The sequence below is a fragment of the Microtus pennsylvanicus genome, chromosome 1, assembly GCF_037038515.1.
Source record: "Microtus pennsylvanicus isolate mMicPen1 chromosome 1, mMicPen1.hap1, whole genome shotgun sequence".
Classification (NCBI taxonomy): Eukaryota; Metazoa; Chordata; class Mammalia; order Rodentia; family Cricetidae; genus Microtus; species Microtus pennsylvanicus.
The window spans coordinates 40,390,586-40,418,017 of NC_134579.1; the positions used below are offsets into that span (position 1 = coordinate 40,390,586).

Consider the following 27,432-nt stretch of genomic DNA (forward strand, 5'->3'; position numbering starts at 1 on the left):
GCGGCCCCTCCCTCTGGCACTGCCCTGTGTCTGTAGCACAGGACTGGAGAAGCGCACCGCAGGTCCCTTCTGGTTCCCACATGCCATTCAGCCTCGCTCACTGCTAAGCCAAAACGGATATGTAGCACGCCCCCCGCGCCCCCCCCGACATAAACAACAGCAGGAGCCGGCTCCCCTGCCTTCCGCATGCCCACTGCCCATCGGTGGAACTCCTAGGCACCGCCACTAGGCTCTGTGCCTTCTCCCCGAAGAATGTTGTATTATCTCATAGCTTGTTCGCCAGCCTCTGATAAACTTCTTAGTGAAGAACCGGAAGTGACTTTCAGAACCCATAGGTAGAAGGATTTACCTCCTGGTTTCTAGGGACGTCTCTTAGTGTGAGCTCATAGCAAACCTTTAGGCAGATATGATTAGCTGGTGTTACCGATGAGGACACTGGCCCCAACCCTGCTCCTCTGACCTGTGGTTCCTGCTCCTCCTGCAGGGGCTGCTGCTGCTGTATGGTGCTTACCTGGCTGGCCTGACCAACCATGTCAGCTCTCCTCCGGTGAACCAATCCTTGACCATCATGGTCGGAGTCAACCTCCTGCTGCTCACCGCGGGCCTGATTTTCGTGCTCACCAAATACTTGCACTCCTGGCCCAATCTAGTCTTTGGATTCACATCTGGAGGGATCTTCGTTTGCACAACCACTGTGAACTGCTGTGTGTTCCTTCCCCAGGTACGCACGAGTGCTTTGTAGGGTTCTTCACGGGCGCGATGGGCCACTTGCTTTCCCTGCAGTCATGGTGGTCAGAAGAAGGCCTACAGCCCCTCCGTACCTCTTCAATGCTTAGGAGAAGACAGCTCTGTTCCCAAGTCAGGCCAAAGAGAGCGACCGGTGCTGGGGGGTCTGTTCCTCGAGGTGACCGCACCCCTGCTTCCCACCCAGCTCCCACTCTGCTCTGAAACTTACTGTGTAGTTCAGACTAACCTCAAAGAAGAAAGCCTTTTCCTTTCTAATTTGGGATTTGGGATTGCAGGTTCATAGAGAATTTTCTGTTAGAACTTCGAGATGTAGAATGGTTTTCCTAGCCAGGTGTGGTGGTGAACCCCTGTAACCCCAACTCCTGGGAGAAGGAGGCAGGAGAGTTGAGTCACCCTCAGATACTCTCTGTCTCTCTCTTTATGAAAGGGAGAAATTAGTTGGGTGGTGGTGGTAGCACACACCTTTAATCCCAACAATCATAAGGCAGAGGCAGGTGGATCTCTGTAAATTCAAGGCCAGCCTGGTCTACAGAGCAGGATTGAGGACACAGGATATCCAGGGCTGCACAGAGAAACCCTGTTTTGAAAGACACACTGTAAATGGAGACTACTTATCCATTTCCTGGCCACCCAGACCTGAATAATCACACAGAAACTATATTAACTACAACACTGCTTGGCCTATTAGCTCAGGCTTCTTATTAACTAACTCTTACATCTTAAATTAACCCATTTCTATTAATCTATGTATCGCCACGAGGCTGTGGCTAACCAGTAAGGTTCCAGCATCTTTTTTTTATATGGCAGCTATATGGCATCTGCCTGACTCAGCTGTCTTTCTCCCTGCATTCAGTTTAGTTTTCCCGTTTACCTATATTCTGCCCTGCCAAAGCAGCTTCTTTATTAACCAATGGTAATAAAACATACTCATGGCATACAGAGGGGAATCCTACATTAATACATACACACACAGAGAAAGATAGAGAGAGATTAAAATGTATTTCCTATTATGTAGGTTAAGAATAAAATCAAATAGAGGAGGAAGGCAGAAGCAAAGAACACATCCTGGCAAGGAGAGAAGAGGCAGGGAAGTCTTTAAGCCTGGGGAGGAAAGCTCTGTGGCTGTTTTCCTGAGCTGATGGGCCACAGGGCTATCCATCACCTCAGTGATCTAGCCGCTGCATGCTTTCTTTTTCCCTCTCGCTCTCCCTTTCTTCCCCTGAGCCTAGCCCCATTCTGAATCCCTTCCTGTGGTGAAACTAAGGGCTCACCCACTGTTGACTGTCAAGGTTACAGACAACCCTGGACCACCATGGCGTGACCCGTAGGCACTTCAGTCTCTTCCTGCTCAATAGTTCTCAACAAAACATTCAGCCAATAAACAAATGGGAGGGGGGGTTGGATAAACCTGGGTGTGCCTTTTGTGTTACAAACTGGAGGGACTTCGCAGCATCTAACACTGTAAGAACTGGGCTAGAGAAGACCACTAAGAGTGGAGGCTCACCTGGGTGGTGGCGTACGCCTTGAATCCCAGCACCCAGGAGGCAGTGGCAGGTGGATCTCTGTGAGTCTGAGGCCCCCCTGGTCTACAGAGCAAGTCCAGGGGGAGCAGGACTGTTTTACATAGAAACCCTGTCTTGAAAAACCAAACCAAAACAATAACAGCAAAAAGAGTGGAGGTTCATTGTTTGGGCTCTTCTTCCCTAGGAGATATAGAAGTGAGGAGAAACTTTGGGATGGCCTAGCCTTTTTTTTTTTGCCGTTCCTTTCCTTTCATATTTAGCTTTGAAAGAACGAAGCATTTGCCTTTCCAGCCTCCCGCTGGCTAGAGGTATCCCCAGAACACCATCTGAAATGCTAGAGGTTTCCTGGAGGGTGTCTTAGAAACTTCCTACCTTCCTGAAAAGAAAGAAATAAATAAAGACAAATATTGTTGGCATATCCTTTTTACCTTCTTTCTGCCTTGAATACCTGAATATATGTAATGTCTGGCGTGAAGGCAGTCAGTTGTGATCAATAAAATATATTTATTATACTGTAGCTCCTTCTGTTTAAAGGAGAGGGTTTTTGATGTTGTTATTTTGGTTTGGTTTTGGTTTCTTGGTTTTCGAGACAGGGTTTCTCTGTTTAGCCCTGGCTGGAACTCTCTCTCGGTAGATCAGGCTGCCCTCCATCTCACAAGAGATCCACCTGCCTCTGTCTCCCGAGAGCTGGGACTAAAGGTCTGTGTCACCACCTAGCAAAAGGATTCTTGAGGAAAACCCGCAGGCACAAAGGAGACCACGTGGCTGAAGGTCCGGCCTTCTTCTACAGCTGGAAATGTTCCAAGATATTTATTCTGCTTGGTCAACAGGATTCCAAGGGCATTGCCCCTTTTCAACAAAAGCAAAGCACAAAGTCAGGAGTCTAGTCTTAGATAATAAAATATTGAGTAAGGATGAAAACCGATGCTAAATTGAAATGAAGCCCTGAATAGGCAATTTAAACACCACAAAATATTGAGTTAGCAAACTAAGGGAGCAAAAGACAGACAGATACAAAAGACTAAATTTTAAAATATATAAAGAATAGGTCTGGAGCAGAGTTTATAGTGAACAGAGAGAGCAGGGGATGGGGGAGGAAGAGAGAAGGCAAACACTAACCACCAAGGAACTCCGAAGGGAAAGGCTTTCTGAGCAACATGCCCTGTGAAAATGGAGGCAGTCTCCCTGGCTGGTCCTGGATTGTGTTTCTGCTCGTCACTCTTACCCTTTGTCCTGAGCCTCAGCATAGGCCTCCTTCCTCTGGCGTTAGAATCCTCTGCATCAGTGATGAACACATTAACTGCTGTCCCCCAGAAGTTACCTACTGTTGCCAACTGTGCCGGAGAGCGAGCGGGGAAGGGACCGCTATTGAGTCCCAGAATGTGGTGGGTTGGCGACCGTCCCTCCCATGCCTCACCCCTTTTCCTCCTGGTTTTCTTGGTTTTCCTGTCTCTTTACCTCTCTTCTCTTCTCTTCTCTTCTCTTCTCTTCTCTTCTCTTCTCTTCTCTTCTCTTCTCTTCTCTTCTCTTCTCTTCTCTTCTCTTCTCTTCTCTTCTCCTCTCCTCTCCTCTCCTCTCCTCTCCTCTCCTCTCCTCTCATCTTCTCTCTCTCTCTCTCTCTCTCTCTCTCTCTCTCTCTCTCTCTCTCTCTCTCTCTCTCTCTCTCGGTTTTGCCTCTTGAACTTACAGTGTTCTGAGATTAAACTATATTTTATAGTATTATAGTTTTAGAGGCTAAATCGTTTCTCATCAGAGAAAAATGACCGAGGTTTGTTCCTATATTGATTTCTCCTCTGAGCTCAGAGATGTTTGGTAGAAGCAGGGCTGCCTCTCCCTGTGAGACTCGCACTGTGCCCCCAGGGCCGAGAGACGTCCTAGGGGGGCTAGGGGGAGGATCGGATGACTGGCTGAAAGGGAGGTGAGTCCTGGGCTAGCCGGAGCCTTCTGAGCTGCTGTCGGAAGGGTCTCTAGGTGGCGCTGGAGAGCAGGGTGAAGCGACTGTAGGCAAGGGAACTAAGAAGCTTGTACACAGCTCTCAGGAAATGCCTGGGTGTCTCTGATGCCAAGCGCTGAGGTCATCGCCAGCCTCCAGCCAGCCCCTGCTTTTGTGACCTGGGTGTGACCCATCCCCCAACTCTCCATTCCATCCCGAAAGGCAAAATTCCGAGGATATTTTCTCTTTCAGCCCCGCATTCGCTACACACTTAGGACTTGTCCCCTTTCCCTTGTGCCCACAAGACTGGAGAACATAGTTTGTTTATTTGGGAGTCCTCTGGTCACATCTTAGCTGGTACGTACAGGCAGTGACGCACAGGGTCCTTCCCCTCTTTAAGTCTGGTGGGAAGTAGATATAAGAGGAATTAAAATACGCATGCCGGAATGCTTTGGAAGCTGCCCTAGACTTTCCTAGAGCTCGGGGCATCTTCACAACAAACGGGAGTTGGAGGTCAGTCTTGAGACAAATGCAGCAAGCAGGTAGAAAGAAATAAGACAGAAAGTGAGAAAAAACTCGTAAGAGTGGGACAACTCCGGGGAAGGAATATCCAGACTTTACTCTTTTCATTTTATTGTATTTAAAAATACTTTTATTTGTGTGTATGTGCATGTGCATATGTGTATGTGTGTGCATATGTGTATGTGTGTGCATGTGTGTATGTGTGTGCATATGTGTATGTGTGTGCATGTGTGTATGTGTGTGCATGTGTGTATGTGTGTGCATATGTGTATGTGTGTGCATATGTGTATGTGTGTGCATGTGTGTATGTGTGTGCATGTGTGTACGTGTGTGCATGTGTGTACGTGTGTGCATATGTGTACGTGTGTGCATATGTGTATGTGTGTGCATGTGTGTATGTGTGTGCATGTGTGTATGTGTGTGCATGTGTGTATGTGTGTGCATGTGTGTATGTGTGTGCATGTGTGTATGTGTGTGCATATGTGTATGTGTGTGCATGTGTGTATGTGTGTGCATGTGTGTATGTGTGTGCATGTGTGTATGTGTGTGCATGTGTGTATGTGTGTGTGTGTGCATGTGTGTATGTGTGTGCATATGTGTATGTGTGTGCATATGTGTATGTGTGTGCATGTGTGTATGTGTGTGCATGTGTGTATGTGTGTGCATGTGTGTATGTGTGTGCATGTGTGTATGTGTGTGCAAATGTGTATGTGTGTGCATGTGTGTATGTGTGTGCTTGTGTGTATGTGTGTGCATGTGTGTATGTGTGCATACGTGTGTGTGTGCATGTGTGTATGTGTGTGCATGTGTGTATGTGTGTGCATGTGTGTATGTGTGTGCATGTGTGTATGTGTGTGCATGTGTGTATGTGTGTGCATGTGTGTACGTGTGTGCTTGTGTGTATGTGTGTGCATGTGTGTATGTGTGCATACGTGTGTGTGTGCATGTGTGTATGTGTGTGCATGTGTGTATGTGTGTGCATGTGTGTATGTGTGTGCATGTGTGTATGTGTGTGCATATGTGTACGTGTGTGCATGTGTGTGCGTGTGTGTATGTGTGTGCATGTGTGTATGTGTGTGCATGTGTGTATGTGTGTGCATATGTGTATGTGTGTGCATATGTGTATTGTGTGCATGTGTGTATGTGTGTGCATGTGTGTATGTGTGTGCATGTGTGTATGTGTGTGCATGTGTGTATGTGTGTGCATATGTGTATGTGTGTGCATATGTGTATGTGTGTGCATATGTGTGCATATGTGCATATGTGTGCATATGTGTATGCATGAATGCCATGGAGCACGGAGGGAGGTCAGAGGACAACTTTCAGGAGGAACTGGTTCTCTCCTTTCACTGTGGGGGTTCCTGGGAGTGAACCCAGGTCACCAGGCCTAATGACAAGCACCCCTACCCACTGTGCCATCTTGCCAGTGCACTCTTTGCTATTTTTCAGTTAATTTTATTTTTATTCATCTTTTATGTGCCCGCATGTATGTCTTTGCACCATGTGCATTCTTGGTGCTCACAGAGTCCAAAAGAAGGTAGCAGACCCCCTGGAACTGGAGTTACAGACAGTTGTAAGCCAATACATGGGTGCTGAGACCCGGACTGGGGTCCTCTAGAAGAGCAGTCAGTGTTTTGAACTGCTGAGCCATCTCTCCAGCCTCTCTGCTAGTTTTGAAATGGAGATAAGGTGAGAGGGTAGAGGGGCAGCGCTGTGGGTTTCTAGAAGCACAGTGTGGCCCGATGCCATACAGATTCCCACGGGTACCGGTTTCCTGTGGCTGCTGTAATAATCACCAGTGACTTTAAACCAAACAAATGTATTGTTTTTGTCTTAGGGTTTCTATGGCTGGGAAGAGACACCATGAACACAGCAACTCTTATAGGAAACATTTAATTGGGGTGGCTCGCTTACAGTTTCAGAGGGTCAGTCCACTATCATCAGGGCAGGGAGCGTGATGGTGTGCAGGCAGACACCGTGCTGGAGCTAACAATCCTTGCATCTTGACATAGAGGCAACAGGAAGTTGACTAACAGTCACACTGAGGGAAGCTTGAGCAAAAGAGACCTCAAAGTGTGCCCCCACAGTGACACACTTCCTCCAACAAGACCACACCTCCTAATAATGCCACTCCTTTTGGGGACCATTCTCTTTCAAATCACCAGTCTTGCAGTTCTGTAGGGCAGATATCTGAAATGGGTTTTATTTGACTATAACCAAAGTATCCATAGATCTGTATTTATTCTTCAGACAAGAGGAGAATCCATTTCTTGGTTTTTCCAATTTCTAGAGGCCCCCTGTCTTCTTTAGGTCATGGTCTTCCCTCCCCTTTCTGATCCAGCAGAGAGGCATCTTCATGGCCATCCCTTCTGTCTCTCTTTACCCGCACCTTCTTCTCTGACTCTCCTCCTCCTCACTTATATGAACTCTTTAATGACAGTGGCCTATCTGAATAATCCTTCCATCCCCAACCTTAACATTACATTCACGAAATTCCATTGGCCGTCTGAGACAACAGTCAACCAGGTGCAAGGACTCAGAGACAGGTAAGAGACGTGAGGAGCCAGAACATGTGCTATAGCACCCACGTCACCCAGAGGCCAGAAATTTTTTTTTGCTGGTCCTTTGGAGGAAGTGTTTTGCTCCTTGAGGATTGATTATGGATATCCCAGAAAATGCAAAGAGTCGAATCTTGAGGACCAGGACCTTCCAAAAGAAGGAACTGAAAGGGATTGGAGGACTTTGGTCAAATGGTGCCATGGCCCCACCAGCTTAGGGGAGCTAAACCCAAGGCTAACATGGCCTTGTGCTTATGGTGAGCTAGTCCTTGGCAGCAGTGCCAGCCTGGCTCCAGCAGGGATACTGAGATGCCGAAGATAAGAGGTCTCTGCCTCTATTGCAATGGTCCCCTGTCATTCACATCATCGACACTTGCTAGGTAGATACAGTGTCCCTGCAACTCTGTAGCAGACTCCTGTCTGAGAATGGTCTAGCTCACTTCTGACACTATGAAAGTTGACCAGCCCATGCCTCAACCGAGTGCTCCCCCAAAACAGTTTCTGGATACCCAACGTTCTGTCTCTTCATCAGTTACATGAGAATCCAAAGTGTGGTGGTCCTGATTCCAGCTGTCAAAAGTGATGTGTGACCGTGGAAAAGTCACACTCCTACCCATTTTCGCTGTTGAAAATATGGTCATGTGCCATGCCTAACATTCTGTTTTTGTTTTTCTTTTTGGGAACCTGTGGGTTTTTATTTGGTCTTTGGTCATTAATTTGGAGTAGAAAGCCTCCAACAATTAACACATCTTTCTTCAACAACTGAAAATGCCAAGAGGAACTACACACTAGGGGAAGCATCATAGACATGTTCTTGTTCAGTCAGCTCCCAACCAGGAGTTTAGAACACTGCTCGAGATACATCTTTGCTCTGATTTCCTTTGACACTTTGACCCCAGAGAGGCTGCTCTCTATCATAGTCTGCCTTATTCTTGGGCATTTTTAAAGCATGACACCTTAACATCGTCTGTGTTTTCTGTCATTACTGCCCATGGACACTGCAGAGCAAATGGCGTTGCAAGGAGTAAATAGCACGTGCCTATGTGTGTTGGTGACAGTGTTGTCCCTTGGTATTTACGAGCAAGAGCAAGGGAAGTATTTCTGGGCGTGCGATTAAATAAATAACATGTGTTCTTTTGACTAACAGCTGAAGCAATGGAAGGCATTTGAAGGAGAAAACCAAACAACCCAACGCATGGCCAAATATTTCAGCACTCCTAGCAAACCCTTCCACAGCCAGTTTGATGAGGACCAGAACGGCCACCTGAGGGACGAGAAGAGCTGCATGGAGAGGCTTCTCACAGAAGTAAGCCTCACCTTGCCTAGCAGGCTCCCTGTGAGGAACTTCAACCTGTGGGAGCAATCCACAGAAAGGAAAGAATTGAAAGTGATGGCAACCAGGAAAGAAGCAAGCAGGTTGATAAGTGAGAGCGATGGGCTGGGGAAGGGGGAAAAGAAACCCAGCAGAATAGTCAGAAAAGGCTCTGGATGAAGACTGATGATGAGGACCAATTGGCCAGGGAATGAGTCAAAAAAACAAAACAAACCCACGCAGAGGGACCAGCATTAGAAAGGCCCTGAGCTGTAGCGACTAGGATCTGTGTGAGCACTCTCTGTGTACAGTCATGCCATTGTGTCCACAACATGATGGGGCCTCTCTGGGGCAGCTCAACCTTCTCAGTGCCCAGCGTTCCCCGATGTGTCTACAGGTGGGGGTGGGGTGAATACGCGTCTCTGAAGGTCACCACAGCATCAAGGCAGCCTGGGTGCCCCGGCCGGCCCTTCTTTATTCTGTACTTAAACCAGAATTGACCCCTCTCCCAGACAAGCATAGTGTGGACTTGAAAACCCTGAGGACTCTGCTCCATAAGAAGGCAGTACAGGCCAGGCGAAGGAATTAGTATTTTGACACAAATTAAATCAAATTACACATATGCGTGTGTATTCATATATATATATATATGCAAAACATGCCTGAGTTAGTGCTATTAGGGAAACCAAACTTGTTTTTGATAGCAGGACTGTGTCCTGGGCATGAACATCCTCATGAGAGTATAGTGCGGGAGAAACCTTAGACATAGTCGTGCCCAGATGAAAGGCCAAGCCTGGTCAGCACTCACGGGGCCCTGCTTCTCGGCCTCCCACAATATAGCCTCCCCTCTGGGTCTTCTTTACTCATCAGAGAAACCTCTGCTTTTCTTCCCTCTTTATTAATCACTCTGGGCATTATTTTAAAGCCAGCTGTCTCTCCACCTGGCAGGGCAGTGGCCCTGCCTCTGGTGTTCTGCAAAGTTTTTAAAGAAATATTTCCCCCCAATAAACAGAAGGCCTGAAACTTGGCTAGACTCAGCAGGGCGGTCCTCATTTACAATCAGCTAACACTGGAACGGCCAAATGGACTGGAACGGATTCTTTAGCCTTATGGTAATTTTTTTGAGCAGCTTATTGTACCTCTGCCATGCTACCCTGTTTCCCACGCAGTGGCTGAATGTGCTCTTTCCAAAAGAAACCTTGAGTCTGCAGGGCAAGAGCCCTTTGCAGGCTTGAGTACATTAGCAGCAAAACACGGCTTCTGTTGCGCTGGCAATGCCAGAGCGTCTTCCGTAGAACAGGCCCGAGAGCCAGTAGCCAGTCCTGGCGACCGGAGGTGGGCAGCCAGGGCATGGTTGGCTCTTCATCCTGGGTGCTACCCCCGCTGCCTTTTCCTTATGCAGGACAGCAACCGCCGAGCCAGGGTTTGGTCTAAGCTCACTAGACCTCCCTTGCAGTTGCCATGATTTGACAGCCCAGCTTCTCATTTGTGTGTTTTTCTATTTGCTTTTGTTTTTGAGACAGTGTCTGTGTAACCCAGGTTGCCATTAAACTGCGATCCTCCTGCCTCAGTTCCCCAAGGACTAGAATTACAGGCATGCACCACCACAATCAGGTCTTCTCTTGGCCTCTCGCACAGCGCGTTTCTCTTGCACCACTGTGCAAGAGAGCAGTGGGCAGACTGTCCCTTGTGCTGGCGACCCTTTCTTTTGTCCTGGTACTAGAAACGTGAGATGTGGACTCCTAGGGTCCGTGTCCTCTTCCGTGTCACCGTAGACCAAAGTAATGATTTAAATATTCGTGTAAAAGCTGCTGCCGCAGGAGGTCAGATCTCGGACTCCTTGTGGCAGGACCTCACACTACGCCTCTAATTAACAAAGCCGGGGTGAAAACACAGTCTTGCTTCCTTTTGTGGAAGAAGGGAAATTGACTGTTTACATTGATGTTTCTAAATCGGTAGTCAGCCAGCTTCAGACATTTGGTGAGCTGGGAGGAGGGCGTTCTTCTCATCTGGATGTTCATAAGAGTTTCCTATACTCAAAGCCATTTGGAGAGAAAGCACAAGGAGACAGAAGTCCCATTTCACCCCTAGAGTGGGCTCATCAGCTACGGCTTCTTCCTGCCTGCTGAGGCTGGCATGAGGACTTGCAGGGTGGGTTTCAGGAATGGGCACTGGGGGAGGAAGAAGGGGATCAAGTCTCTACTGAGCAGCTACCACCATGGTTACCTTGTGAGGTCCTTAGAGCCACCTGACACATTCCCCTGTCACTCGTGGACTCTGTTCTGTCTCCCCTCACCGACCAGCGGATCTACATCACTTCAAGAGGGGGAGGGAGACCTGGCAGGTGGGAACTCCTCTGAAAGTCCCTTCCGCCTGCTCCATCAGGCTCTCACTGGCCTTGGCTTCTCTTCTGATGGCAAGGAAGAACAGGAGAGCCAGCACCAGTAAATACCACCTCCTGGTTTTGCCCAGGGACAGGAACTTACAGGCCACTGCAGGTTTATTGGAAGGTTGTATTCCATGCCTTCCTCCCTTAAATTGTCATTTCTGACCAGGTGTGGTGTGCATGCCTGTAATTTTAACGCTTGGGATATCAAAGCAGGAGAATTGCCATGGATCTGAGGGCAGCTTGGGCTATATAGTGAGTTTTAGGCCAGCTGGGATACCCTATCTCAAAACCAAAAAGAATCATTTCTGGTCAACTTTTCAATGTAATTTATTTAAGCAAGCCTAGGTTCTGTCCATAGCCAGACTAGAGTTTTAACTTTTTTTTTCTTAATGTATTTATTTATTATGTGTACAGTCTTCTGGCATGTATACCTGCAGGCCAGAAGAGGGCGCCAGATCTCATTGCAGATGGTTGTGAGCCACCATGTGGTTGCTGGGAATTGAACTCAGGACCTCTGGAACAGCAATCTTAACCTCTAAGCCATCTTTCCATCCCCCCAGACTGGAGTTTTATTATTGTAAGACAGAGTCCAGGCAGGGCAGTGGTGGTGCACACTTTTAACTCCAGCGCCCGGTAAGCAGAGGCAGGCAGATCTCTGTGAGTTCGAGGCCAGCCTGGTCTACAGAGCAAGTTCCAGGACAGGCTCCAAAGCTACACAGAGAAACCCTGGAGGGGGGGGGGGATGGAGAGGTAGAGGTAGAGAGAGAGAGAGAGAGAGAGAGAGAGAGAGAGAGAGAGAGAGCGAGAGAGAGCATTCTTTGGTTTCCAGGCATGATAAAGGGTATCTCAGTACTGGTCGTTAGCTTCTAAAAAGGAGGCAGCCACAAGATCAGCACTGAATTATCCAGACAAATCTTGCTGGAACCCAGTGCTTGCCAGACCATTTCCCCAGAGTCTGTTTCATCTTCCTCAGCCCATCCATTCCTCATGAGACACTTTTCACTGCTGCTCTGCCTTGAGCGTGGAAGAACACACATTCTGAGCTAGACAGTTCACTGCTGCCCTCCACTACGGCAAGAGGGTGGGCATGCCCAGACACCCAGCGGCAGCTCACACCCGTGTCTACTTCCTGCCCCACAGCGTGCAGTTAGGACAGGCACACTTCTGCAGCTGTGTCCTGCCTGCCCTCTGGGGCACAGCCTGTTGACTCACTGACATCTGCACAGGACAGCAGAACTGCTCCCGTCTCCTTTGCCTTCTGCACTGGGTTCTAGAGCTACTTAATCAAGCGATCTGCTTTCAGCTCCTCTAGTAAGCCTTTTCTTAAGTTACCACGGATTAATTTGGAAATTAATGGGACTCACTGTGATATTCCTGGGCCTGCGTACAGTCTGCATTGATCATGGCCATCCCCACCTTCTCCCCCACCTTACTTCTCCCCCCCCCAACCCCCACACACTTCCTTCTTAGTTCCTAATAGGCTATTTTCTAATTTAGGTCATTATTGTTTTTGCATCGACACCTGAGGGAAAAATAACATGAACCATTTGACTGGGTCTGGTTTATTTCACTTGACATGATGTCCTGAAATTCCACCCATTTTTCTACAAATGGCGGGGCGTCATACTTCTTCAGAGTTGAATAACACTCTGTTGATGTGTGTCGTACTTTCTTGATTAGCTCTTCTGTTGACGGGCGCCTCAGCTGGTTCTCTCCTTTGTGTTTGCAGTCAGTGCTGTCACAAGCATGGCAGGATGGTCACGATAGCGATTTCATTTCCTTTGGCTCTCTGTCTGCTCAGGACTGGGATAGCTGGGTCACCTGGTAGTTTTAATCCTAGTTTTTTGAAAACCGCCGCCTTGATTGGCTGTACTAATTTCATTCCCACCAACATCGTCTAAGGGCTCTGTGCTCTCCACACCCTCACCAGCGTTTTTAACTACAGACATCCTAACTGGATAAGGTTATTTCTCATGTGATTTGATTTTTGTATTCCCCTTATGGATAAATATGTTGAGTATCTTTTCATATGTGTATTGATTACTCGTATTTTTTCTTTAGAGAAGTACCTATTTAGATCGTCCACCCATTTTAAAATTGGACTCTTTGAGTCCTTATTGCTGAGTAGTTTTCAGGTTCTTTCTATATTCTGCACATTGGCCCTCCGTAGAGGAACTGATGACAAACAAACCTCTCTGGTTCTATCGGTCATCGTTGGGTTGTTCTCTGTGCTGCTTAGTAGACTTTTACTCTGATGTAACCCTGCTTGCCATTCTTGCTATTATTACATGTTAAGCTACAATAATGCTGATACACACACTTTAAGAGCTAATGATAGCCAGTTGGTCCCTGAGGCCCATCCCTCCAGGAGACCCTGCCACTTCCAAGGATGAGTTGAAGCTGCCTTGAGATCCTTGTTGGCTCATGTAGTTCCAGTATGAATGGTATCTCCCTCTCCTTCCCATTCTCCGGGCTGTTTCACAAGAGGGAAAGCGTTTGCTTTCTCTGTGGTCATCCCGAGAGACGCGCTTCAGATTCATCTGTGGTTCGTACAAGTCTGAGAAGGCCGAGCTGAACAATCCCGATCCCTCTTCAGTCTGGTTTCCTCAGAGTAACCTGACCCTCTTGGGGCTGAGGGAAATGAGACGATACTGCAGCTACCAGCAGGCCTTGAGGCTGGGCCCCCTTCATCCTCACAGACAGCAGTGCACAGTCCAGGGCTGGGAGGAGAGCCCATACTGCCTTTCTGGGAACCACATACCCGTGACTGTGCTAAACACTTGGCAGGCCTAGTTAGTTCACCCAATGTTAAGTCCCGCCTCTAAGCTTAAAGTCACCAACCAGTACACTGGAAAAACTGAGATTTAAGCAGGGTCTCCAGTGTCACATTTTCCACCGCAGAAGGCCTTTAGAAGCATCTTTTGTTGATGGTCTTGCTTTTATTCCACAGAAAAACGCAGTAATCGAAAGCCTGCAAGAACAAGTCAACAACGCCAAGGCGAAGATAGTAAAGCTGATGTCTTCGGAGTGCTCCTACGACTCCCCGGAGTGGACTGTCCCACATTCAGCCTCGGCCCATGGGCTGGCAGTTCAGGGACCTTCAGAACACCCCACTGCCTCTGAGAATGCTGTCGGTGCAGCTGCGGAGGACTCCCTGCATGCCTCGGTGGCCTCCCAGTACCTGAAAAGCCCTGGGGCATCTAAAAGGGACGATAGTCCTTCCCGAGACCAAAAGGATAGCCTGACTTTGAAACAGTTCTGTGATCATTTGGACAGAGGTTGCAGCCCGAAGCCACAGGCTGAACAAAGTGAGGGTCCAGAAAGAGGTGATCAAGGACCCATGACACCCAGCCAGAGTTTCATGCCTGATGGAGTGGGGTGTGACCCCCATAGGACCAAGCAGAATTCAGAGGAAGTCCCAGAGAGGCCACCTCAGGTCAGTTCAGTGGTCAGAGAGAAGCTTCAGGAAGTCCTACAAGAGCTGGACCTGAGACCCGAGGCTCCCCTTTCCCCACTACCTTGTTCCCAACAGCTTTGGAAGAGCACCACTTCCCGCAGTCCCCAGAAGCTGTCCCCATCTAAACTGGGTTTCAGCCCATATGTGGTGAGGAGGAGACGGGCAGCCCAGCGGGCTCGCTCTCATATCCCTGCTTCTGTGGCCCTCAATATGGGGCAACAGGCAAATAGGGCGGTTTCTGGTGCGCAAAGCGGGCTGGTTGAGCAGAGCCGGGACAGCCCCAGGCTGGACCACCAAAATGCGAGGTCCAAGGTACCACGGTCCTGTTCTGTAAAACTGTCACCACTCTCAGATCCTCCCCAGAGACGGAGTGCCCTAGAGGGTAGCAAGCGATGCCAGCCCGAGCCTCAGGGGGCTGGAGGATGCGATGTAAGCGTTCCATGCCAACCTTCCGCTTTTGCCCCACGTCCACCGTCTTCACCAGGTCTGCCCAGGCACCGTCAGTCTCGACTCCTAGTGTCCCCTGGATATCCTGCCTTGTCCTCTGGGTGCTACAACCTGGACAGTGAGTCCAGCAGCTCGGACGAATTCTTTTGTCGCTGCCACCGGCCGTACTGTGAACTCTGCTTCCAGAGCTCTTCAGACTCTGGTGACAGCGACACCTCAGACAGTGACCTTGAGCAGGCTTCAGGACGAGCCTCCTGGGAAAAGCTGTGGTCCCGCTCCAAGCCTGTTGTGAACTTTAAAGATGACTTGAAGCCCACACTAGTGTGAGAAGCAGCAAGGTAGGGCTGGCCAGAGGCCAGTTGGGATCCCCTAGAAACAGGAAATCGTGGCAGGAGAGCTAGATCTGTCTTCGAGGACCAGATCGGCGCCAGCCTTGACCAACCTCGGCTGGTTTTCTGCTGTGTTCACTCTTACTTTGAAGACGTCTCAGTCTATGAAAAGAAGGGCATTGTCCACCCCGCTACTACCTCAGCATTCCTGTGAAGAGCTTTGGTGAGGGACTGCAGACCTCCTTACCCTGAAGGTGCTAAAAGAGCAGCCAGAGCTGTCCGTTCAACTCAGCCTGGATTCTACGAAACTCTGAATGTATACCAAGTGGCTAGCTGGCTGGCTGGACAGAAAGATGCGTTGATGGATGGGAAATTCTGCAGAACCACTGTGACCCACCAAATTAGCCTTTCAGTGACCAGACCTGCCGGGTAGATAAGCCTACACTGTCATCTGTCCAACCCGTAGGAAGGGTGACTTGCTTGCTGCTGAAGGCCGTAAGCATCACTGATTCAGGGTTCCAGCTTCTGGTTCAAGTCAGTTCAGTACTTCCTACCCTGCTTCTTCCTGTCCAGCCACTATGGTGGTGCCTCACTCACCATGATCCCCAATAGTTTCCTAACATGTGCCCATAGTCTTCTCGATGGGCTCAATAGTACCCGTCTCTTGCTGCTTCCTAGTGACACTGTGTTCTATGCGAATACATAGCAGCAGTCTGTGCTGGAAGACTTATTACTCAAAATGGGGATAGAAAAGAAGAAATGAAGGGCCAGGAGTAGCGTTTAATCCCAGCACTCAGGAGGCAGAGGCAGAGGCAGAGGCAGGTGGATCTCTGTGAATCTGAGGCCAGCCTGGTCTACAGAATGAGTTCTAAGACAACCAGGGCTATGTAGAGAGACCCTGTCTAAAACTAAAAATACAAAAAAAAAAGGAAGGAAGGAAGGAAGGAAGGAAGGAAGGAAAGGAAAGAAGGCAAGAAAGACAAAAGGTTGTGAACATTTCGCTTGGGACTTGGCAATAGCAAATTCTAGTAGTTCCTCGCGACACCCCTTTAAAATAGATAGATGCCCTTATTTCTTCAGCTAGGGACCGTGGGACTGGGGAAAGGCAATGTCTCCCCAGCACCACAGTGCTGGAAAGTGACTGGCCTCTGCCGGTTTGCCTGCACTGCTGATGGCTTTCCCCAGGGACGCATCTCTCTAGTCATTCTTCTGCAAGTGGCTGGCGAGACTGAGGAGAGACCTAAACATGAGCAGAGTGAACTTCGAAGATGTGCCCAGCCTGCAGTCTCAGAGGACAAAGCCAAGTTCTTCACCCCCTCTTTCCACTGCTGGGGCACCTGCAGTTCCAGGGGAGGCACGGAGTTGATAAGGAGTGAGATCCGGAAACCCACCCGCCACTAAAGCTGCAGGGAAGGCAAGCGGGTCCACTTCAATTGTTGTTTAACCCGTCATCTCCTGCCCTGGCTGCCATCCTGCATCTGGGCTGTGTGTGGGCTTTGTGAAGGAGTTTGGGTTTGGGAGGAGGGGTGCATTTAACATAAAACATTTTTTCAGGGTCTGCTGACACCTCGTGAGCCTCCAGGTGCTTAGCCATGGGAGCCCTGCTGGCCGGACAGCAGATTCTGCCGTCTACTGTTCATAATTTATTCTGCATAGGGGCTGTAGTTCCCGTGTGTGTTGTTTGAATGATCACCAAGCATACCTTAATAAAAGGGAAATGACCCTCAAGTAAGTCTCTTCTAAAGCTGTAGTCTTGCCCTGGGGAGGAGCCTGGGGAAGACTAAGCTGCTGAAAGGGGAAGATACAGAACCGCCCTTGGGCTGTGACAGTTCCGTGAGCAACTTTTTACAAAGTTCCATTTGTAACAGACTCTCTGATGATCTCTCTGCACAGGTCCTTATCCCAAAAACATCCCCTTGAGCTGGCAGAGGACACAGTGAAGACCCCTAGAGACTCCTCCCAAGTGGTGGAGTCTCTGGATGAGCTTCCCCTTAGCTCCCCTCCCCCCAGTATGCTACCCCTGGCAGCCTTCTCTTATTTATGTTGGACCTGAGGATTCACAGTCAAATACCTGTGGTTCTGCTTCTAGACCCCCAACCCCACAAGTCCTCCCACAGCCCCATTCATTTCTGACATCTCCCCACCCACCCACTCTATGCACTGTGCAAATACTTTGCCTTTCAGGGTTTAGGTGAAACGTATTCTTTCTCTGGCTTTTCCTGAGCATGCCCAGATGGAACTGACTGGTCCTCTGCTTGAAGGGGAAGGATGTTTCTTGGTGCGTGTTTTGGCCTTGGTTACAGAGGCCTCAATTAAGCATCTTGTGGATGACTTTGTAAACTATCCTGGACCTGACTGAAAAGGTAAAATGTCAACACTAAATGTTCCCTATTTATATAGTTTGGCTCAAATATTATATGCAAAGCACTATGGCAGCCTATTCAAAAATCCTGCCCCCAACCCGCCATTCACCCTGTGTACCACAGCCCCTTCTCCTCACCCACAGATTCTCGGAAGTTTCTCCCCATGAGCATCCCATCGGTGATGGTGTCCACAGAGGGATGTGTGTGCTGCGGTGCGCTTGGCAAGTTCTTGGCTACTTTCTTGAAGAAGTGGCAGCGAACTGGGCAGAGGAATCCTTTAGAAGTCGACGTCACCCTGCTGACGTCATCTCACCATGTGACTGTTGGTCCTAAGGCCAGGCAGAGTGCCAGGCCCAACTCTGCCCCCACATATGTTTTCTGCTCATTGAAAATCTGTGTCTGTCTTCACAGCAAAGATCTACCCTTACCTCCTGCATTGTCCCAAGCCTCCCCTTTCCTTAAAGGATCAACCTGCACTCCTCTGAGTTCAAGGAGGAGAAAGAGAGTCATCCCATGTAGGAGGCATGGCTTTTTAGAACTTAAAAAACCTTTTTGAAAAATTGTTTATGTGTGGAGTGTTTTGCCTGCTTGTGTGTTTATGTACTGCATAAATGCAGGGTCCATGGAGGCCAGAAGAGGGCGTCAGACCCCCCCTGGAACTGGAGTTACAGACAGTTGTGGGCCATGAGGTGGGTGCTGAGAATTTAACTCTAGTTCCTTGTGAGGACTCTTAACCACTGAGCCTTCTCCGCTGCATGATTCTTAAAAGAACCGTGTTGCTTTCGAAGTGGCACAAAGCCCCATTGACAGGTGCTTTCCTCCATGGATTGCAAGTTCCCCAAAAGCACTGAGCACATCTTCCCAAACTGACAGTAGCATTCAGAGAGCTTTATCCAGGGGAGAAGCCAAGAAACGGCTGAGGGGCAGCTTTGTGAGGGGGCAGACGGGGGGGGGGGGGAGTGGGGAGGGAAGCAAGGTAACAAAGACAGAAGGTAGACCTTGTTCTGAGCCAAGGGCAGAGCCTGAAAGGGAGGCAGCCACCCGGCTCTGCTGTCTCCCCATGCATTAAGAGCATGTAATAACATCACTCTCAGACCCAGAAGTAACTGGATTCTGAAAACCACGGAGCTTTAAGTCTCTTAGGGAAGGGTGGGAGAGGATAATGGGGTTACTGGGAAAGAAACAAGAAAGCTGCTTCGATCAAACTCTTCCCTTGGAGATTCAGACTCGTTTCCTGGCACCAGACACTGTTTTCAGGACATTGTTGACCTGAGGAAGACATGGGCATCTGGACGGAGTTGTTCCATACAGCACTCCCTTGCCCACAGGCCTGCTTTCCCTAGCCTCGGGCACCTACTCTGATCTCTCTCTGGGTTTCCCCTGATCTCAGCCTCCCCCTCAGACAAGTGTTTGAAGAGGGAAGTACCCTGAGACACGTCCAGCTCACTACTGAAGCAGTGGAGAGACAGGAAATAACGCCATTGTACCTAATGTCAGTTTCCCGAATCTGGGTCAGGATATCCTGAGGCATGAAGCTCGGAGGATGAGTGCTTGGGGAAGGCCCTGTGAAGGCTTGTAGAGAACCAGGGGAAAAGAAAGAGAAAGAAGAGACATCCAAAGAACAGAGAGAGGCGAGAGGGAGACCCAGCGAAGGAGGAAAAGAGCAAAGAATGGAGACCCTGGGCTTGGCTTGCTCGGTAGACAGCTCCTGGCAATCGCCCCTCCTCTAAACAAGTCTGCCGGTTTCTGCTCCCAGCAGCAATGGCAGGAGGCAGATTGTCGGGAAACAAGGCTGAGATGCCCTCGCTCTGTCCTTTCGTTAGCCCAGAATGTGCTCATCTGTTTATTTCTCCATTTCCCCCTCCAGGCTGTGAGCGTCACAAGGCTGGAGCTTGTCAGAGTGGTCTTGGTGGCTCCCAAGCCCAGCCACCGTTTCTTCCACAGCGTCGCCGCTCTGCAAATATTTGTCCAAAGAAACGAATCGAGGGAAGGAGGTGACACGGAAGAGTGACAACAGCAAGGAGACTCTAGGAAGTCACCTGGGAGACAGGACTCAGGGGCCCACGCACATATAAAGGACACAGTGTTGCTGACTTGCCTCAGCCTTATCCTTAGTGGTATCTGACCACGCCCTTTATCAAAAGAAGGCAACTGTGCTCATCAGATGGCTCAATAGGAAAAGACACTGTGGCCAAGCCTGTGACCTGAGTTCAGTCCTTAAAGTCTACATGAAAGAAGGAGAAAGAGAAGCAACTGACTCAGGCTTTCTCCTCTGACCCCCACACAAGGGCTGTGGCAGGCACACACACAAAAGCCCAGACACATGCACAAACACACACACGATACACAGATACAAACACAAACAAATAGTAAAAACAAGTTAAAGAGGACAATTTATGGAACCCATAAATTTTTCTACACTCAACAAATGCTTCTAAAAGTTGCTATGTTAAAAAGAAAGAAAGAAAAACGGGGATGGAGAGATGGCTCAGAGGTTTAAATCACTAACTGCTCTTCTAGAGGACCCAGATTCATTTCCCAGCCCCCCACATGACAGCTCATAACTGTCAGTAACTCTAGTTCCAGGGGATCTGACACCCTCATAACAATGTACATAAAAACAACAAACAATAAAGTAAAATATTAAAAAATACTAAAAGAAAGAAAAAGAAAACAGAGATGACATTTTAAATGGCATTTCTTTTCTATTAATTAATGAGGCTTTCACCAAGATGTGCAACGTCTTCGTGTCTCAGTTTCCCCAAATATAAACTGGAATAGTAACGCCTACCTGATCAGGTCTTTAAGAAGGCCCTATTAGCTAACATGAAAAATGGTGCCAACCCTGCCTGACAAGGCAACCATTATAAATGTCAGGTGCCCCAAGGGATTTCTTTCCCAAGGTCCAGCATTTAGTTTTTTGAGACAGGGTTTCTCTGTGTATCTTTGTCCTGGAACTCACTTTGTAGACCAGGTTGACCTCAAACTCACAGAGATCCTCCTGCCTCTGCCTCCCCAGTGCTGGAATTCAAGGCGTGAGCATGCCACCATGCCTGCTTAAATCCAGCATTTAGACGGAAGCCAGTATTCCATCAAGGGCTTGAAGAAAGTTCCTGCTTGCTAAAAGGAATCATTCTCCTATCTCTGCCAAAAGGGACACTGGGCTCTTCTATATGACTGTGGTGCCTTTGGGCTCCCCAGTACCTAGTCACAAGCCCCTGCCCAGTTCACAGGTTCCCTTCCTCCCAGGTACCTATTCCCATATAATCCATGATCTTGGAGCTATATGTCCCACCCCCAGCTTTTCTCTGCTTTCCTGAGATACAGCCTTGGCAGTTTGGAATAAACTTCATTTCCTTTTTCATCCACAGACTGGCTTCTGGGGCTTCTTTACCAGGCCGATTTTGTTCAGTAAACACGGCTGTTAATGAAGAGGCAAGGGTCTTTGAAAGGCTCTCCCATTACAGGACCAACAGCAGCAGACTTCACACAGTGCGCTGTTGGCCCACTGCCTCCAACCAACAACCCTTAGCGCACCTGCCGCTCCGTGAGCGCCAGGCAGAACACAGCCTTTTCTGAAAAAGGAAAAGGAAGGAACAGAAAGGCAGATAACGTCTCAGCAAAGTGTTTGGAAAGCACTCGTTCATATACACAAACCCTCTTCCCCTTGCCTTACACCGAAGTTCCCTCATTGTCTTTGGCCGTGCTCCTGTGGGAACAGTCATAGAAGTGCAAACATGGCCCTCTGGTTCAGCCCACTTTGGAGGTTTTTCAGTCCAGGTTCTTTCCATGGGGAGAATAGATACCAAGGTGAGTCCAAAGGAAAAGACGTACGAAAAACAGACATGTGATTGTTAAGGGCAGTCAAGACCCATGAGCATTTTCCTTTGTAGAAGCAGCATTATACGTTGCCATAGAAATAGGTTTATTAACGCACATGCTACAGGGTAGCTACTACGTGCCGTTTCATCCTTGTCTCCTTAATGCTTACTACCATCACAAAGCAGGTATCTCAGGGATGAAGAAACTTTCCCCGGGAGAGGTTAAGTAAGGGAAAGCCATATGACCCGTTAGAGGCAGAGCCCGAGTGTGCTCTGAAGTCTCACTGGAGATTCCTAAATAATTCTTGGACTCCCCCAGCGCTGCTTGTAGAGCACATGCTACAAGTATGCTTCTGGAACAGAGTGGAATTTCAACAGAGCAGGGCAGGGGCCACGCCTGAGGTGTCCCGAGGAAAGGCTGGCTGGGCTGGTTCTGTCTGTCTCTTGCAAAATCCTCCGTGCTGAGTCATTGAGCAGTCCCTGAGGCAGGAAGACTGCTTTCTGAAGTTACCTGCCTGGTCACTCCAGTCCCTTGAGGAAGTTCAATTCTGAGCACAGGTTATACTGAAAGCAAACAAGACTCTTCAAGTTGGTTCCTGCCCTCCTAGAGTATTAGCACAAAACTATGTGAGTAAGGGACCCATAAGATCTGACGGTGGAGCCCAGGGTGGCGCACGCCTTTAATTCCAGCTCTCCGAGAGGCAGAAGTTGGCGGAACTCTTGAGTTTGAAGCCAGCCTGGTCTACAGAGCGAGTTCCAGGGCGGCCAGGGCTACACAGAAACCTTGTCTCGAAACAAAAAAAGATGCAATGTGCACCTCAGCTCATTAGCTGAGATTCTTTGCCAGCTCACACCTCTACCGGGCTGAGAAGCCTCTTTGCTCCCCATTTCCTGTAGGACAAAGTCTCATTGACCGGGGGTCTTAGGCGCGCCAGGTTGAGCCCCAGAAATCTCGGTTTACTAAAAGTCTCCTTGCTCTTGTCAAACGGGTTTGCTATTTGCCTAGCATCTCCCACCTGACAGAGGGCTTTTGCCGCTCTCCTTTGTTGTACCGAGCCTGAAGTGGCTTCCCTTCCTCCCAGTGCCAGCTGGCCTGATTTATTAGGTAATAAATCTTACACTCCTGATAGGCCCCCAAAAGCAGCTCTATTGTTGATCTTGGACTATTAATAAATCCTTCACTGTTAACTTTTCAGACGCTTATGCCTTGCCTCTTCAAATGTTATCAGAGGATCGATGGCAAATACTAACTTCTCACTGCATCTCCATAGTGTCTTTCCCAATGCTGGATGCCCAGTCCATCTCGATCAAATTTCAAGGTTTATTCTGCAGATGGACCAACTACTACTACCACCTGTCTATAGTAAGAGTATCCCAAGCAGATAAAAAGGAATTCGGTGGCATTTTTTTTCCCCTCTCAAACCGTATCTGAAGTTTGGCATTTCAGAGAATCTTGGCTGTCTCCTTGGGAAGGAGAGGAACATACACTTGCTGAAAGTTACTGTGTACCAGCTACTATACTGGAGCTTACGAAATATATTTCTCATGGTTCCTGGATGCTGGGGAAGCAGAACTCAAAAGTGCCAGCATGGTAAACAGCTTGGCGAGAGATGTAGTTTCTGTATGAAGGGAATGCTGGTTCCAAGATGGCTGCAGGGCAAGGAAGCCAAACAGCCATGAAAGTCTGGTTTTTAAGATTACATGTAATTATCTACACCTATGTGAGTGTGTAAAGGTGAGTGCAGGTGGCCACAGAGGCCAGAAGAGGGCTTTTAGGATGGCTGAGTTACAGGCTGCTGTGAGCTGCCCCGTGTGATGCTTGGGAGCCAAACGGGGGTCCTCTGGAAAAGTAGCGATCATTCTTAAGCACCTCACTCTCTCTCTAGCTTCCTTTCTGAGGATTTGGTTTTAATTTTCTCCTCTTCCTCCTCTCCTCTTCTTCCTCCCCTTCCTCCCACCTTATCTTTTTTTTTTTTTTTTTTTGACATGCTCTTCTCACTGGGTCTCTGTTCCTCAGCCTGGACTCAAACATCCTATGTATCTAAGGATAACCTTGACACACAGCAATTCCCCTGCCTCCCAAGTGTTGGGATTATGCCTTATATTATAAATTATAATATAGAATTATGAAAGTAGCCATCAGGCCTGACGTGAGTCTCTTTGATGCAAGTTTTAATGGTGCTTCTAAGAGGGGAGCCCTCACGGCTAATCACCTCTTCTATTGTCATGCTGGCGTTACCCCAGTTTTGAAGGGGACACATGTAAGCCACAGCAGTCCTGAAAATCCTGGACCCAGTTTCTTAAAACAGCCTCAAACAACAACTAAGCACCTGCCAGATGGGTTTCTATCTATGATCAGCTACAGGAAACTGAAAATTAAAAAAAAAAAGCTGTGGGCAGGGGAATGGATAACAAGGTTAATCCCGAGGTGTTCCTGTTATGTGATATAGTAAAAACTAAAACCAAGACACAGGTCCATTGGTGCGTTCTGTGATGTCACAAGCAGGCACCTTTACCCTGAGGAAAGAGTGCTCATACCAGTAGAGTACACTTATGAGTGTGTTATTACCTGGAGCTGCGGATCTTGACCATCATGGCCTGAATCCAAGCAGAAGCTAATGTGGCCTATCATGCACTAACAGGATTTTGTCCTCCTAGTCACAATTGTAGTTCCTGGGACACCCTAAGTCCTGACATCATACACTTCAAGTTTTCAAGGCAGTGTTAATGAGATCCTCTGGGTCTTGGCTCTGATCTCTGGGGTTCTGCCTGTCATCTCCAGCTCTAGGCTTTGCCAAATCCTGGCTTGAGGCCATCCTATTCTTGTCTTGGCATAGCTTCTAAGTAGTGGGGAAGGCAATGGGTGATGCAGACACATCCCCATGGCCTAGTGCCTTCCTGCATCTCAAATGTACATCCATCTCTCTCCATGAGCTCATCTCGCATCTTGGCTCATCCTCAGCCAAGTGATGACCAGGAAGTACTCACCAGATACCTTGTAGGTAGACTGCAGCTTGCTAGAACTGCATGGCAATACTGGAAACCAGCAGTACCTTTAGGAAGTAAAGTCAGTAGGAAGTGAGGCCTTGGAGACGTGTCATTGAAAGCAACAGTGGGACTCTTGTCACTTCCTCTTGCATCTTGCACTTTCTTTCCTTTGTTTCTTTTTCTTTCTTTCTTTTTTTTTTTTTTTTGGTTTTTCAAGACAGGGTTTCTCTGTGGCTTTGGAGCCTGTCCTGGAACTAGCTCTGTAGACCAGGCTGGTCTCGAACTCACAGAGATCCGCCTGCCTCTGCCTCCCAAGTGCTGGGATTAAAGGCGTGCCCACTATCGCCCGGCTTCTTTCCTTTGTTTCTTGACCATGTGGCAATAGGTTTTGTGATCCCCACCATTACCATATGACACTCCCACCAAGTGCCAAGAAGCGGAGGAACCAATCAAGTACAAACCAGAACCTCCAAAACTATGAGCTATGATAAATTTAGTTTTTAATTTTTATTATTATTTATGTATGTATACGTATGTGTGTGTGTGTGTGTACCTGTGTTTGCTGGTACCTGCAGAATGTACGAGAGGCCATCAAATCTCCTGGAGCTGGACTTAGACAGCTGTGAGGCATCTGAAATGGGTGCTGGGAACCAAACTTGGGTTATAGCAAGTGCTGATAACTGCTCCAGCCTGTTGTGGAGTATTAGCTGAAAATACATTACATTTGTTGGTGCTGTGGAACATATGTTTAATGATGCAAAGATGTGTTGCATTCCTTTTTTGTTGCTTTTGTTTAACTCTATGAAGCTGTGTGACTTTGCGTGTCTAAAAAAGAGCGGAACAGTCAACAGCTAGGCAGGAGAGGGATAGATGGAGCTGCCAGACAGAGAGAATAAATAGGAGGAGAAAAAGAAGATCAAGGAGCAAGCAAAAAAGAAGTAGAGAGGATGCTGGGGGCTCGCCACCCAGCCACATAGCCAGGCAAAGGAAAAGAAAGAAAGAAAATATATACAAAAATAGAAAAAGGTAAAAACCAAGAGGCAAAAGGTAGACAGGGTAAGGTAAGAAAATCTGGCTAGAAATAAGCCAAGCTAAGGCAGGGCATTCATAAGAATGATGTCTCTATGCAATTATTTAGGAGCTGGTGGCTGGCAGGCCCCCCAAAGAATAAAGAGGGGGGAAAACTATATCAGCCCATCTTTTAGTTTTATTTGTTTTGTTTATGGCTGTTTGTTTGGGTTTGGGTCTTATGCAGCCAAGGCTGGCCTCAACCTTGTTGTATAGACAAATATGATTTTTCACTCCTGATCCTCCTGTCTGCACTTCCCAAGTACTAGAATTCCAGTGTGTGGGCCAGCATGTCTGGCTTTCTGAACTGACTGTTTCAAGTGTATGATACAGTGAGAGAATTGTGCCTCAGTCATTCCTTGTACCTTTTTCTGCTGTGGCATAACCAAGTGTGGGATGCCGTGCACACGATATACAGTTGTTAAAAACACTGACTAGGGAGGGGGATAAACAAGGAAGGTTAAATTCTTATTGGATAATTACTTCCTTCACATCTATCATGAAGCTAATAGAGTAACAGTGAAGGAGTAAACAAAAGATAAACCTTATTTCCGAGAGTGACAAGTACAATATACAATAATAATAAAGCAGTTAAAGAGGTGGAGAGTAGGTGAGCAGATAAATGAATAAATGTATTGAATTTCTACTAAATGAAAGCCACACAAATGAAACTCAAGTTATGTCCACCCAGGATTTTCCCCCACTAGGCTGTGTACAAATAGGCATTTATATAGAAATGATGAGATAAAAAGTATATTATTGAATCTACTTTAATCCAAAATAACAAGTATTAGTCTTAAATATTTTACATTGGTATGGATTTTGGTTTATTGATACAAATTTAAAGTTATTTTTGTTATACTGTATGTATGTTTCTACTCTTGTTTGAGGAACTGTGTTAATGAAGCTCATTTAAGACTATAACGTATAATTAAGAAATGGAGGTTAATAGTCATCTATGGTAGTCAAACATGTAGTCATGTTAAGTATGTTTTAAAAGCTAAACAGATATATTTAGATGTGGGAGACTTACTGCTCCCTGGATCAGTTTTGCCCATCCTGTTGTGCCCAGATATCTCAGTTGGTAAAACATGAGACTCTTAATATCAGGGTCATGGGTCTGAGTCCTACATTGGGTGCCACTTTGCCCTGACCTACAGGTAAGTCAACAGAGACCCTAGAGGAGGAGAATTGAAAGGGACAAGAGACACAAGAGATGGAGACAAGACAGGATTCTGATCAAGTCTCATTTATTCAAGGGAATAAGCAAGGTAAATACAGGGTAAGAAATGAGAAAGTTCTTTATGTATATATGAGTAACTAGGCAACTTACTAGGCAACCTAACCATGGTCTAATGGCCAGGAGGAAAGCCCCTAACTGCAACATGCAGAAAAGTCAGAATGTTCAGAACACAGGAATAATGGAGCAATAACTCCTTATAGAGTTAGTACTGGACAGATCAAGACAGCAGAAGCCAAGTGCAACAGGGTGGGAAAAACTGATCCAGGGAGCAGTAAGTCTCCCACATTTAGATAGATAGATGGTCTTCAAACACTTCAAAGACTTACAAAATATGGCATTTAAAATGTTCACTAACTTGAGGCTTTTCATGAGACGTATCTGCTCCTGGCAGCACCAATTTACTTCAAAAGAAGATGATGGTCATTGTAGAACATCTGTATGAAATTTGCTCTCTTTATGGCAAAAGCTAGTCAGGCAAAAAATGCCCTTGCTTTGACTGCTGGCAGTGTGCTATCCAACTGGACTAGCAGAATGCAAAAAAAAAAAAGTGACTGCCAAATATTACCAAGACAAGGTAGGACAGTTCTTCAAAATTCTCTACTTCTCAGAAATGTCTGTCAGATATCCTAGGCTATATATCAAACATAGATGCCCCAAAATCACAAAGGAACTATTCAGGTAGCCAGATGTTCCTGTTATTAACTAATATTACTTCCTTCTGGGGTCTTTGAT

The 27,432-nt window shown here is 47.6% G+C and overlaps 1 protein-coding gene across 1 annotated transcript in view; it reads left to right on the forward strand.

Moving 5' to 3' along the window:
• Positions 1-15,263, forward strand: part of Gpr156 (G protein-coupled receptor 156) — an 86,498-nt gene extending 71,235 nt beyond the window's left edge. Inside the window, exons 8-10 of the mRNA XM_075955050.1 lie at positions 485-721; positions 8,431-8,589; positions 13,935-15,263. Of these exons, the coding sequence (XP_075811165.1) occupies positions 485-721; positions 8,431-8,589; positions 13,935-15,215 (1,677 nt within the window). The 3' untranslated portion in view covers positions 15,216-15,263. The remainder of the gene's footprint in view (positions 1-484; positions 722-8,430; positions 8,590-13,934) is intronic.
• The last annotated feature ends 12,169 nt before the right edge of the window (positions 15,264-27,432 follow it).